Source organism: Mauremys mutica, chromosome 21, assembly GCF_020497125.1.
Source record: "Mauremys mutica isolate MM-2020 ecotype Southern chromosome 21, ASM2049712v1, whole genome shotgun sequence".
NCBI classification, from domain to species: Eukaryota; Metazoa; Chordata; order Testudines; family Geoemydidae; genus Mauremys; species Mauremys mutica.
The window spans coordinates 7,309,635-7,323,609 of record NC_059092.1 but is presented as its reverse complement, the minus strand read 5'-3'; the positions used below and the strand labels follow the sequence as shown (position 1 = coordinate 7,323,609).

Sequence of the window (13,975 nt, the reverse complement as noted above, 5' to 3'; positions counted from 1 at the left end):
ACGGATGCCTTTTTTCTCCTGGCAGAAGTACTGTCATTTCCCCATCATGGTTATGAATGGGGACGCTGTTTCAGAAAAGAAATTATCAGAGTTCGTCATGATTTTTGAGTGGTAATCACTTAAAGCAAGAGTTCCTTGAAGACAGAAGGAAAGGGAACGGAGCTCGCAGGCAAAGAGATTGGGGAAGAACTCGAAGACTATGTGAAGGAATACAAGGAACTCTCACCACGAGTCTCCCGATGACTCCAGTGGAGTCGAGAAAGAAAACTCCACACAGCCCTCACTTCTAAAGTTTCTTTTAGAGCCAGCTACATGGGCAATTCAATCACCCATTAAGCTTCCTTGTAGCCAGAAAGGGGTCACTTGCTGAGCCACAGGTGTACTGCAACTGCTCCTGTTCAACAATTCAAAGCAAGACAGCCAGTTGAGCCCAACATTGCATCATTCTGAGAGAGATCATGTACAGTCAATTAACGTCTAAGAAAGTTACGGAACAAGAACAGTGGGGTTACTTTTCTCAACCTGTGGACTTTTCATCCAGCAAGTTTTTATGTTCCGTGATTTACTGGTGTATCATGCTGATATTGACCATTTCCAAAAACCACTTGACTAGATGCATCAGACCCATGGAGAATATTTCACAGTATTATATCTCAAGTTCCTCTACAGATCATCAATACGTGGTGACCCTTTCAAGATGCTGTTTTGAAGAAAACTCAGTAAAACAGGCTGGGCTTAGCGATGAGCGTTTATATGCAAGAGTGTTTCTACAAGCCACGAATGATCCCTTTGGCACAAGCACAAGCAGGCATTCGATTTTAAAGCTTGCTGGGGTTAACATTTCGCATGGGAACCAGCAACATATTCTGCTCTTCATCGGCTTTCCTATAGAAATTCAGTTCTTTGCATACAAGCGATCAAGTCGTGTGCAACAGCAGATTTACCAAGACACTATGGGGACATGGCAGGCAGAAAGGCATCTGTTGCAATGTATCTGTACATTCAGTATTGTTCATTATTCCCCTGTCCTTTGGAACGGCTAGTCACAGGGTGCAGCCAGCTATAATGGGATAAACACTCAAAAATTCCAACTCCTGGAGAAAATGTGGGAGAGGCAATTTCAGTTATCAAGGCAGCTGAATTGACACAGGCAGCAAGATTCAAAGGAAGATGCAGGCTGGAAGAACAAGGAGACCATGTAGAATGAGCTAAGAAGTAAATTCCATATATACACACACTACAGCTATACCACCTCATCAGCTTCCATATGCTTTTGTTGGAGCATAGCAGTTGCAAAAAAGACTGACACTGTAGATAGTTTCATGCCTTTGAGAGGATTCCCCCACGAATTAGTTTTAACCAATAATGTCAACCCAGCCCCCCCCACACACACACACAAAAGAAACTGTGCAATTTCTTGGTTCTCTAACATCGCCAACATCTGAGACTCTGCAAAGCAATCAGAATGATAACTGATAAAGGTGCATACAGTCACTTACCGGCTGCATTTCAAGTAGAATCCCAAAGACAAGCAGGAACAAGCCTATTTTCTAAAACCCAAGGCACGTGCCCAAAGGCAAGCAGAATCCAAGTCAAATCAACCCGCTGTATTAATCTCCAGTATACCACAGCAATTTTCACAGGTTTTACAACTGCATGTAAATGAATTCCTTAATCCTATCTTTAATCTGTTCCCATGCTATTTAAGGTTGATTTTGAAAATGTAGACATGGATCCCCTCCTGGTGAACCTGCTTTGCTCTCTCTCTGGCAGACTAGAAGGATGATAATTGTTCAACAAATGATTTTTTAATAAACCCTATTTAATCCCACTCACGTCACAAATAAATTCATTCATTACAGGAGCAGTAAGCCCACAGATGTGTTCTGAACCTCACTCCTAGAGCCGCTTAATAATTTTAACAGCTGCACAATCTACATGTGTGGTTAAATCAAAGGCAGGAAGGCTACCTGCCTACAGGATAGTTGACTATACACACATTGTGGGGGAGGTTTAGTTCTAGGAATAGTAACTAAATTGTTTTTCTCACTTGTCTCACAGCAGATCACTAGCCACAGGAAGCAGGCCAAACCTACTGTATCCCTTTGGCATGTTTTCATAGCACTCGTTTTTAATAAAATATAACACTCCACCCTCAGAGCAGGGCTGTCCTTGGGATCCATGTTATTGCCACTAGAACAATGTCTGGTTTAATTATTCGATTATACGACAGCTGGACCTTTAAAATAAGACGTGACTTGCACTATAGAAAAGCATCAGAATGAATCTGGCAAAATACATGTATGCTAGTACGGTTACAAGTGCACAGGCTTTGGTACATATACCTTTATGATTTAGCTTTTGCAGGACAATAATACCTACCACCCCCAGCCAAAATTAAAGGTCCCACTTATGCAGGCTCTGTGCAAAAAAAATCATCACAGAGACAGTCCTTGCTCCTAGAAGCTCAACATCTAAACCAGGGATAGGCAACCTGCGGCACGCAAGCTGATTTTCAGCTGCACTCACACTGCCCTGGTCCTGGCCACCGGTCCAGGGGGCTCTGCATTTTAATTTAATTTTAAATGAAGCTTCTTAATCATTTTTAAAAACCTTATTTACTTTACAAACACCAATAGTTTAGTTCTATATTATAGACTCATAGAAAGAGACCTTCTAAAAATGTTAAAATGTATTACTGGCATGCAAAACCTTAAATCAGAGTGAATAAATGAAGACTCGGCACAGCACTTCTGAAAGGTTGCCGACCCCGACCTAAACAGATGAGACAGACAAAGCTGGAGAAGGGAAGTTCAACTGCCCTCATTTTATCAACAGCAAACAAGGCTCTAAGTACAGCACATACCTAGCAATTCAGCAAAGCACTTAGTTACATGTCTAACTTTTTACACAGACGTGTGTTTAAATGCCTTGTTGAACTGGGACCGAAGTGAGTTGACCAAGGTCACACAGGAAGTCAGTGGCAGAACAAGCATTGACCATGGAACTCAAGTCCCAGGTCAGTACAAGGCATCAGTACTTCAGGCTTGTGTGACTTTTAACCTAGCATCCCCTCCCTGCCTTAAGGCTGAAAACTCCCTGGACCCAACTGCTGCCTGACCCAGCTAGTCAGGCCCAAATTGTGCTCTAAGTGATTCCGTTACTCCACAGTGACACTGGTTTGACTGAGAACAGCACGTGGCCATCAGTTTTGATTGCTCTCCAACTCACCATGGATTGGGACAGCTGCCAACTTCATGCATGAGGGCTTGGCGCAGACCAAGCTCCATTTCAGGCTGGCGCACACTCAGGAGAATAGGAGCAGGTGGCTGCTCCATGGAACCAGTCAAGGCCCCCATCTGGCAGACCTATTGAGTGGCCCATAAAGGTTGAGAATCACTGCTGTCGAGACACCATCCTAAATCACAGAAGTCTTATTAGCTGCCATTGAATGCAGTAACTAGTTAAAATCCCAGCGCCAAATCGAAGGGAGGCTTTGGAAGATTTCCCTGCCTCTGATAAATTTATCCCTTCTCATGATGCTACTCAGCCACCTGTTTTACCTACATTTTTGTGGGTGCCGCTCATTGAAATATTGGCAGATCTGACTTTAAAAAACATCTGTTCCCCTTGGTACTCACAACAAACTGAAAATTCAAAAACACAAACTAGATAGCTAAGGAACTGCTGACTCAAAGCCCACTGAAATCAATGGAAAGACTAATTGATTGCACTGGGCTTCGGCTCAAGCCCTGAATAAGCAAAGTTGCTGCTACCTATGTCCTTCAGACTCTGGGCCCTCCCTACAATGCTAGTTAAGTGAGCAACAACAGAAGGGCTATAAAACCTCGTCAAAGTCCTGTAACGTGTCACGCATTCAACTCCTTGAGCAGCCATTTTTGTTTGTTTACATCATGTGGAACAGCTGAGCGTGACCTTAAGACAACTTTGATGTCTGTAGGCCAAAAGAACCAGTTACATAATAGTCCGAGCAAGCAGAGATAGGCAGATAAGGCCTAAAAGAACCCAGGGTGGGGAAAAACTTTTAGAGGAACTAATTTGTTGCACCGTCTGTTCAAACGCACGTATCACTTGAAAGAGATATTTGCACTGGAATGTATTTGTTAGAGAGAGAGGCAGTCTAATTTGTATAAGAACATCAGAATGGCCACACTGGGTCAGACCAATGGTCCATCAAGCCCAGTATCTTGTCTTCCAACAGTGGCCAATGCCAGATGCTTCAGAGGGAGTGAACAGAAGAGGGCAATTATCAAATGATCCATCCTATGTCATCCAGTTCCAGTTTCTGGCAGTCAGACTTAGGGACTGGGGCTGTGTCCCTGACCATCTTGGCTAATAGCTATTGATGGACCTACCCTCCATGAACTTCTCTAATTCTTTTTTCAACCCAGTTTACTTTTGCCCTTCACGACATCCCCTGGAAGTGGGCTCCACAGGTTGATTGTGTGAGGAAGTACTTCCTTGCGTTTGTTTTAAACCTGCTACCTAGTCATTTAATTGGGTGACCCCTGGTCCATGTGTTACGTGAAGGGGTAAATAACACTTCCCTGTTCACCCTCACCACACCAGTCGTGATTTTATAGTTATCAGTCGTCTCTTTTCCAAGCTGAACAGTCCCAGTCTTTTTTAATCTCTCCTCGTATGGAAGCTGTTCCATACCCCTAATCATTTTTGCTGCTCTTCTCTTCTTCTTTTGCTGTTCCGATGACGTCTACAAACTAATGGGCCAGATTCTCAGCTGCTGTAGATCAATGTTTCATCATTGATTTGTTCACAATAAGGTCATAGCTACTTAATCCTCAAACTGTGTAGATAGGTAAATATCATTCATGGGGAAATTGAGGAAGAGATGTTAAGGGCTTGATTTGAGAAGTGCTGAGCACCATCTACCCCCTGGAAGGCAGGAGGAGCAGCAGGCACCCAGCTACTCTGGAAACTTGGCCTTACGGCTCCAATTCAGCACGGCATTTCAACACGTTTACCCACCTGTCTAATTCCATCCTGGCCCAGCAAAGCACGTAAGCAAATGCTGAAGTCTCACAAAGTCAGTGGGAGATAACCATAGCTAGGATTCTCAAAATGGCCTCAAGGAGCAAAGGCATCCACCTCCCATTGACTTTCAATAGGAATTCGATGAGCCAACTAATTTCCTTTGACCCCTTTGAAAGTCAAAGCCCACATGTGAAAAATTAAGCATGCGCTTAAGTGATTTGCTGAATCGGGGTTTTGATGACTTCATCAGTGCCATAGATTGAGTCATAGTCAAAAATGGGATTAGAACTCAGGCCCTCTTTACTCCAAGGGGTTCACCCTCTAGCTAAAACCTACACTCCCATTTCAAGTACAAAAAGAAAGATTAGTAGGAAAAACATTGACAGACTTCGCATTTCCCCAGTGTTGTGTAGCAATAACCTGACATTACTTTCACAGACTGAAGCAAAGCGCAATACTGTATCAACTTTCAGTCCAATGGATCCCCAGACTGCTCTAATTCCATTTAAATTCATGGGATTGAGCCTCAGTGAAAGGAGCTGGCTGAGGCCAGAAGAACACTTTAAACAGGGAGTTTCTGCTGGATGATTTACGAAAGCAGAACGTAGTTACTCATATTCAAAGTGGTCACAACTCCACAGTTAACTCTGCTTGGGGAAGGGTCTGCAGGACCAGAACCCGGTCTGCAGAGCCTCGGACAGCTGACGTTCCCACATTGCCACCAAGCAGGGGGCACACAGAGCCACATCCAGGGAGCACTGTGAAGAATATGCACCACAGGAAGTACCACCCGACGGGTCCAGAGTTACAGCACGCTGGGGTTTTCTGATTGGCCCATGCTCACTATTTCACTCTGGAGGGTATGCCAGGAAGTTGTCCAGGCAACCACCCAGACTTCGAGCTTGCTGCGACTCCAGGCCTCACCTCGCTTTCTGATTTCCAGTCTCTGACTCCAGCCTGACTCTGACCCTGATTCTCGCCTAGCAATTACTCTGAGCCCGGCTCGCTGACTATCACCGCATGACTGTCCTTGTAGGCAGCAGTCCAGCCACGAATGCTAGGCCAAGCTGTGCCGCCTTCACCCTCGTCCCTTACATCTGGTCATACATTTCAATAAAATATGGATGCATGTTAATGTTTTGCAGCCCAGACACCAAGTGCAAGGATGATAACGTTACATGCAGTCCTGTAATTAATTGCTCTATCTTTGAGTTGATTGCTTTCATAGTTTCCAGCTCTAAACCACACATTATTGGACAGTGTTCTACAGTATAATAAATCACTAGGTTTTTTTCCAGAGCTTTTCCTTACAAAGGAGACGAGTAGGAAATATATGTGCTCATCTGATATTATGGACACTTCATGTGAATAAGCTGGATTCTGAGCTGTAAGGCAATATTTGCATTCATATATTATTGTGAGCTATAGATATGAAGGTAGCAGGAAAATACTGTACCTTCAAAGTATAGACAATCCATGCCCCCACCAGTGGGTGCAGAGGTCATCAGGCATGGGAGATGCATTATGAGCCTGATATAAGCAGACTTCAAGTGATGTTAAGTTGTTCTGTATCATACCTGTGCATCACTCCGGTTTACACTACCATAGCTGGCTGAGGCTGTAACATTAAGTACTTTGTGCATTAGTAAATTAAGCCCTAACTAAATCAGAAAGATCCCTAGAACCTCCTCTACCGTGCTTTCCGAGCAGCATGCTGAAGGCTGGCCAAACACTCAGCATAGATACATGAGACAGACTGTGTAACAAGGCCCCTGTTCTAACACCACTTCTCTTTGCCCTAAATAACCCTGGTCATTCCGGGTTGGAAACAATTCCATGTATACATTATTTCTGAACACAGTTATTTATTACATTATTTCAGGATCCAGGAAAGGCTGGGCCATAATTACAACAACATGTGCAATATTGCAGAGTCAGTTCCTGATCGCTGGCTTCGGAAGAAGGCTCCACTTCTGCACAAAAACATTTGCCTTCCTAACACAAGAACTACTTTTCATTCCATATTGGGATTTATAAACTGCCCTGCCAAGCAGTCAACTTGCCAAATTATAGCTCTGCACGGCCATTGAGCAGCAATGCCAAGAACAGAAGTCTAGAGCGAGAGAACTCCAAACGACAGGAACATTTCAGTTTTAAATGAAATCTTAGAGAACAGAAAAAAAAACAATTCCTCAGGGAACATTTTCAGGGATGTTCAGAGGAAATCAGACAATTCTTGTGATTGTTAGTGGAAATTGTAGATATAGTTCCCTGTTTGCTATTGAAAAAAAAATGCACCCTTCAGGATACAAAATTATAAAAACACAAACCCATATTTACTGTTAATACTTTGTCCTGACAGTCAAAATGCAAATTGGTTCTCCAATTCTCTCTGCTTTTCATATGTAATTGTGTTTATAAAGGAAGCAATAAAAGTTTAGTAGGACCAGTAGACAAGGCTGATTCATAAGCCAATATGCGATCAGAGACACTAGCCCTAAACAGGAGCAGACGCTACCCTTACTGCGCCAATAGCTTCCTACTCCAGTGCATCTACAACACAACACAGCTTTAGTCTTCAGCCCTTCATACAGACTGTATCCTGAAATGCTTTACAAAGTTCCCCACCACAGTTAGTGGAATAATCACAGCAGGAGAGAGAAACAGAGGTACACAGAAAGGAGAAACAAACTTGTTTTCATGTGAGATTTGAAAGCCGGGGATGGGGAGGAGATGATAAAGTGGAGGAACAGAGAAAAGCTGTTCCAGATGATAGGAGCTGCACAGAAGGCTCTAGCACCAACTCTGTTGAGGGGTGGGATAAAGAGGAGGCTGGTGCTAATGGACTGGGGACAGGAAGAAAGTCAGAGGAAAGACTACATTGGTGTAACTTACACCTTTCAGTCCCACCACACCTAGGATTTACCGACATTGGCCATGAGCTGACAATCATATGAGCAGTCCCATTGAAGGCAGTGGGACTACACACATGCATATAGTTAAGCACGTGCATCAGTGTTTGCAGGATCAGGGCTTTAGACTGAACCCCGTCGACCAACATATATAGTTTACACACCCATGCTATCCCTCAGACCAGAAACGGGCTCATTGGGTCCAGGAGTCTAAGGGACACGGCACCTCTACATTTGGTTCAGAGAAGGTCTGTAGTTTCGGATGGAGCAAATCCAGGTAGTGACATTACAAGGTAGACAGTTTTGAACTGGATCCTGAAATAAGATGATTACTTGCTTAAAGAATTATATATGTATACATACTCTTCTCTTCCCCACCCCCCGCCCATGAGGAAGCCCCAATGACTTCCCCAGTCACCAACTACATGATGAACTTGATGCAGAGAAGCCATCGGTGGTTGGAGAAATGAGCTCTGCTATAAGATGATGACATTTTACATCAAGAAGGGAGGTGAAAGGGGCATTCCAGTGGTCACAGAAGGAAAAAAAGACAAGTGGTTGTGGTGTTGCTAGCACTGTTAATATTGCATCAGCTCTTCCATTAGAGATCTGATTTTATGTTGGTTTTCAACTTGGCCATAGAAATTCATTGTGAGCTGAAGCTTAGGAAAGATAAGTAAATGCCATTTAAAATTTACACACAGGCACAAATCTTGCAGTCAGATACATGCTGGCAGACCCTTCTACCCTCAAAAAAACCAAGGATTGAGGTCATATCTTGTTATATATTATTTAGGAACTTCAACAGGGGTTTAGGCACAAAAACTTTGACGCTTACCTTTAAACAACTTCAACTTTTAGAGAGACCCATCTTGCAACAAAACTAGTGCTGATGCATGAATGGACCGTCTAGGGAAGCCACAATGTCTGCCCCCGATTCAGTGGGCATCCACAACTCCCGCTGAAGTCAACAGGATACTTCAGGATCAAGCACTTCACCAGCTGACTGCTGCTACTAGCCAATAAATGCAGCAATCCAAACTGTTAACATTTTGTGTTGTGACCCTCATAGAGATCAAAGGTTCTTATTTCATTTCAGGGAAGAGTGCAGCAGATTATATTTTTAAAATCCTTATTTTAATGTTTTGGAGTTCCCCCTCCCCCATCAGAAAATTTTAAGATCTTCTAGCTCACACGCTGGGTCTGGCTTCTCTTTTGCTGCTGGTTCCTGAAGCAGAATATAGTAGAAGCCTTGGAACTGCCAATTTTTCAGCACACGTCTGCACATGGGCACTTCAAAAGGTGGAGTGCCAGGTACCGCACGTGAGCAGCAATGGAATTCAATTTTATCCTATGTACTACATACACAAGGGAGCAGCAGTTAGAGACCAAGTATGACCTTTAGCTTTGAGTTTGCTAGGTGTATCTTGCTTCATGTTATCACCATATAATTTATGCTGGTGATGTTAATGTCTATGAATCCCATTCACAAATTTGTACCTTTGCTACTTGGAAAAGCAAAACCTTTCCAGTTCCATATTACAAGATCACCAGGACCCTCTCTAAGACAACGGCTTCAACCAAACACCCTCATATTTGCCACTGTACGATGCAAGGTTCCCCCGGTATCACTAAGCAGCAACTCCACATTTCACTGGCAGCACAGACAACTTAACTGCAGCCATTCTCACACACACACACGTTACTTTTACAAAGTATCAACTGTATCATATATTTGTATTGGAGAATATTGTTTACTAAAGGGACACTAATTTGACGGATCCAAAATCCGACTGTACATTTGCAACTCCCCACTCTTATGCCAACTCCATTTTCACAAGCAGGCAAATGGATCAGATAGAGATGAAAATCCGGGCAGTAAGAGAACTGAAACAAACAAGAATCCTGCACAGGATTTTCTTGTTAACTACTATCCTTCACCTGGACAAAGAGCAAGGGCAGCACTACATGAGTGACTTTACCTGCAGTCCCAACAAACTCAGAATCCAGCCCGGTTTTACTGAGGTTGGATCACACACCCGAAGAGCTGGCATTTTAAGGCTATCCCACAATACTGCAGCACCCTTCATGTAGAAAAACATAAGTTTAAGGGACAGGCAAATTTTATGCTTGTCCAACATGATATACGTATTTTTAAGTTGTACTCGATTGTGCTATTAAAAAGAAAGTACTTCAGAAGGCCCAACTGGCTGGTCTAATATCTGGACCATTTCACACATCCCCATGTGTTTGTTTTGAAATTAATTCTTAATGTACTTTTTTCAAAATAAACGTTTCCAAATTCTAGGAAAATAAATAAATCAGTGCATGAGCAGCTCAGTAACAAACCAATATAAACAAACAATCTACCACATAAGAAACATCCTTCAGCATAGAAACATGTTCCAGTGCTGATGGAGAAACAATTGGAGAAACAAGCTTCAGGGTTCAAGCTTTCAAGAAGCAATAAAGAGAATATCATTTTAAGATGGTATGAATATTACCGATAGAGTCATTCTAGATACCAGGCACTGTATTCATATGCTTATTATGTTAGTGATGCTATAGGCATTAGATCACGCACGTTACATTTCGACAAATGTTTCATCTATCCTCTTCCAAACGCAATCTAGAAATGCAGAAATGTCTTGCCAGTGATAGATGCAGATACAAACACCCAAGACCAAAAAGTGCAGCTGTGTATTACAGAGGGATTATTACCCTTTGAAAGCTGATTTATGACAAACTGTCAAAGGGCATTGGACTTTTTTTTTTATATTTATATATGAATGCAAACAAATTCAAGTACACAAGCCCCTCATTTGCGAGGGAAAGCACCCACAGATCAATTGGACTTTTGAAAATCTGGCCCCTCGTCTTCATCGGCTTTTATACGTTCTGCACACTCTTGGGGTGAAAACGTTCACTTCCGAGAGGAAGCAGCTACCTGATGGGTGCGTGCAAAGGTGCTTTCGCACTTGCAAGAGTGGAAGGCCCTTTGAATACGTCCGTTGGCATATTCTTGGTCATGTCCTTTATAGTATATTATTGGGGTGTCCTGAAGACTATCCAGAGCAGATGTGTAAGGTGACAGGAGAGCGGAGATGCTCAGTGTGCAGAGAGCAGCAGAGGGCTTGCTCAGCGGGAAGCCAGCCAGTTACCCAACGCCCCGTGGCTAGCGCCAGGGCAGAGTATTGGCCTCTCTTTCTGGGTGATTAGCTGGGTACTGGGGAATGGAATTTCTCCCATTTCCCCGGGGGGCGGGGGGGTGTCCAGGAGGCAGCCTGGCTTCCCAGGACCAGCAACCTGAAGGAGAAGAAGGGCTTTTGGCCCAGTCTCCCTGAAGCAGATGGGAAGGGCCATGAACCCGTCTCCCTGTGGGTCTGACTTGGGTAGGGGGATAAGGACCCTCCCTTGCCCGCTTGTGCCTGGGTATCGGGGCAGGAACGGCCCCAGCCCTTGGCACTGGGAGATGCCCTGTCCCGCTGCCGGGGCAGAGTCAATTACGCCTAGTTCTTGGGTGAGTGGCCCTGGGGGCAGGGAGGGGGAAGCTGCCCCCAAGCCCCCCCCCGCTGGGTAATTGGCGCAGGGGGGGGGGATCTGCCCCCATGCCGCCCCCCCGCCCGGGCAGTGCTGGGGCTGTATTGAAGGAGGCTGCCCCGGAGCCCCCGCCGCCTCCCCAGCCCGGGCCGCCATGTTAGTAGCTGCCTCCCCCGGTCCCTGCAGCGGCGGCGGCGGCCCGGGCCTAGCGCGAAGCCAGCGCCGCGGTGCCGGGCTCCCCCCGCCTGTGGGGGTGACAAGACACAGCCCCCCCCTCCCCAGCGCTACCCAGCCCCGCTGGGGGGGGCACAAACCCCGCTGGCTCTAGCGCTGCCCCAGCCCCCTCCCCGGGCAGCAGCCCCCCGCCTCCCCCCCCACAGAGGCAGCCCCCGCGCCCCCTCCCCTCGTGTAAAGGGGGCACCCCCCCAGCGCGATCCCAGCCCCCCCCCCGCCACAGCTGCTGGGGGGCTGCTCTCGTCGCCCCCCCCCCATCTCCCAGCCCTTGGGGGCGTTTGCTCCATTCTCCCCCCCCCCCCATATCAAACAAACGCCCCTCGGACCCTTCCCCCTGCCACGAATAGAAAGTGCCCCCCTCCCCCCCCGACCCGCGCGGGCTGCGCCCCCCGGCGCGGGGAACAGGTGCGCTCGGCGGCGCCGCTCCCGGGAGGGGTGTAAAGCCCATCGCCGCCGACGGGGGAGGGGGAAGGGAAGATTTGGGGTCCCCCCCATATAACAAACAGCGCTAGGAGACCCGGAGGGGGGGGGGGGTTTACACACACACTCTCACCCGAAATCCTGGTCCATGGACTTGAAGAAGAATTTGTAGCTGTGCACGGGCCGGTTGCTGAGGACATTTTTAAAATCTGTCAAAGTGACTTTCTCCGGGGGCACCGGCAGCTTCACCAGGTAGGGGGTCTCCTCCTCGTCGATGTGGTAGATGATTTTAGTCTCCGCCATGGGGGGGCAGATCCAGCCCAGCCCGGCGCTGCCCGTCACTCGCTGGGCTGCCCCAGCCCCGGCCCCGGCCCGGCGCGGCTGCAGACAGGAAGGGAGCGCTCGGCTCCTGGCTATTGCGCCGGGGATTTCATTCCCTGCACCGCTCTCTAGCTGCTCAACGGGAGAAATGCACGCGGGCCCCGGCCCCGGGCCCGGCCCGGCGGGCGAGGAGAGGGGGCGCCGCGGAGGCGGGCCATGCCCCGGAGCTCGCCGGGGAGGCGAGCGGCGAACGCCGCTGGAGGAGCCCCGCACGCAGCCGGCTGGCGGGGAGGCGTTTGGAGCCGCCGCTGCAGCCACCCGCTTTCGCCAGCTGCTCTGGGTGGGGAGGGGGGGAGTAAAGCCGCTTCCCAGCCTCCTCGCTGCTGCCTCCTCCCCCGGCTGAGTTAAAGGGACCCCGTGTTCGCAGCCTGGCCCCTGCCCTTAGCCGGCGCAGGAGCCAGCCGCCCCCCCGGGTTACCGGCTGCTCCGAGGGCCCCTACCAGCCCCGCACCGCGCGGCTGCCCAGGGGGTTTCAAAGCGGGGTCCCGGCTCCGCAGCTTTTCCCTGCAATCATGTGACGCGCCGGTCCTGGCTTCCGAGCCGCCGTGGAAACGTGATCCGCCAACTCCGGGAACGAAATGGCCCGGGTCGCTAGTTCCCTGCTGGCTGCCTGGAAATAGACCGGGGGGGCTGGTTCCTGGGCGGATTGAAATGGACAAAGACCAGAATCTTCCTAACGAAACAAAAGTACCAGCTGGTGCCGTTTTGAGGCTGGCGGTCTTGGCTGAATTATAGCCACGCTAAAGGCATTTCACGGGTTTATGGTTGCCATGCCTGGAAACCTGATAGTAAAGCTATAGTAAATAATCAGCTCGCTTCATACCTGTCATTTCCTGACTGAGAGCGATTTACTGTTACACAGGAACATGGGCCAGATCTAGCCCTCCTCTGAGTCCTCTTCATGCAAGCAGCCCCTTTGACTCCAGTAAAACGACTCATGAATGGGCAGCAGCTGAGCACCTACAGTTCCCATTGAAATAAAAATCAAGCTGCTCTATGTATCTGCCTAAATATGGATCTGGGGGCATAACACATTAGTCAGCCTGGGTTGAAAATGTTGGCCAAATTTTGGTGCCTGGCCCATTCGCAGCCCCTCCACCTGCTTCTCTTATGCAGATTGCTCTGCTCCTTACAGGACTAACCTGTGGGATAAGGACACAAGTGGCACTGGCTTTGCATTAATAGTTGGAGTAGAGGGAAACCAACGAATGCTGAAATTTAGGCAAAAAAAAGAAAAGAGTTTGAGGTTAAACCAAGCAAGAGCTGGTAAAAAGGAGATTTTGGTAGCTGCAGAAAAATGTGTCTTGTGCTTTGTAACTGGAAACAGCCAGGTACAGAAAGCAGAGCAGTCACTGGCCAAATCAGGGTTGTTCCTTCCCTTTGTATTTCAACAGAGCTGGGTTGATTTTTTTTTTCTGTCTAATCACCATGCTCAGTGTTCCCCTGCTGTTAGTACAAGTTGTCATGGACCAAAG

At 47.2% G+C, this 13,975-nt stretch overlaps 1 protein-coding gene across 3 annotated transcripts in view; it reads right to left on the bottom strand.

Annotated features, from left to right (window-relative positions):
* Positions 1–12,665, bottom strand: part of DVL1 (dishevelled segment polarity protein 1) — a 169,524-nt gene extending 156,859 nt beyond the window's left edge. For 2 of the 3 annotated variants that reach the window (XM_044996557.1, XM_044996558.1), the window contains exon 1: positions 12,253–12,661. In XM_044996557.1, coding sequence (XP_044852492.1) covers positions 12,253–12,422 — 170 coding nt within the window. In that variant the 5' untranslated portion in view covers positions 12,423–12,661. Of the gene's footprint in view, positions 1–12,252 lie in introns of all 3 variants that reach the window. The other variant, XM_044996561.1, reaches the window with a different exon arrangement.
* Positions 12,666–13,975: the final 1,310 nt, after the last annotated feature.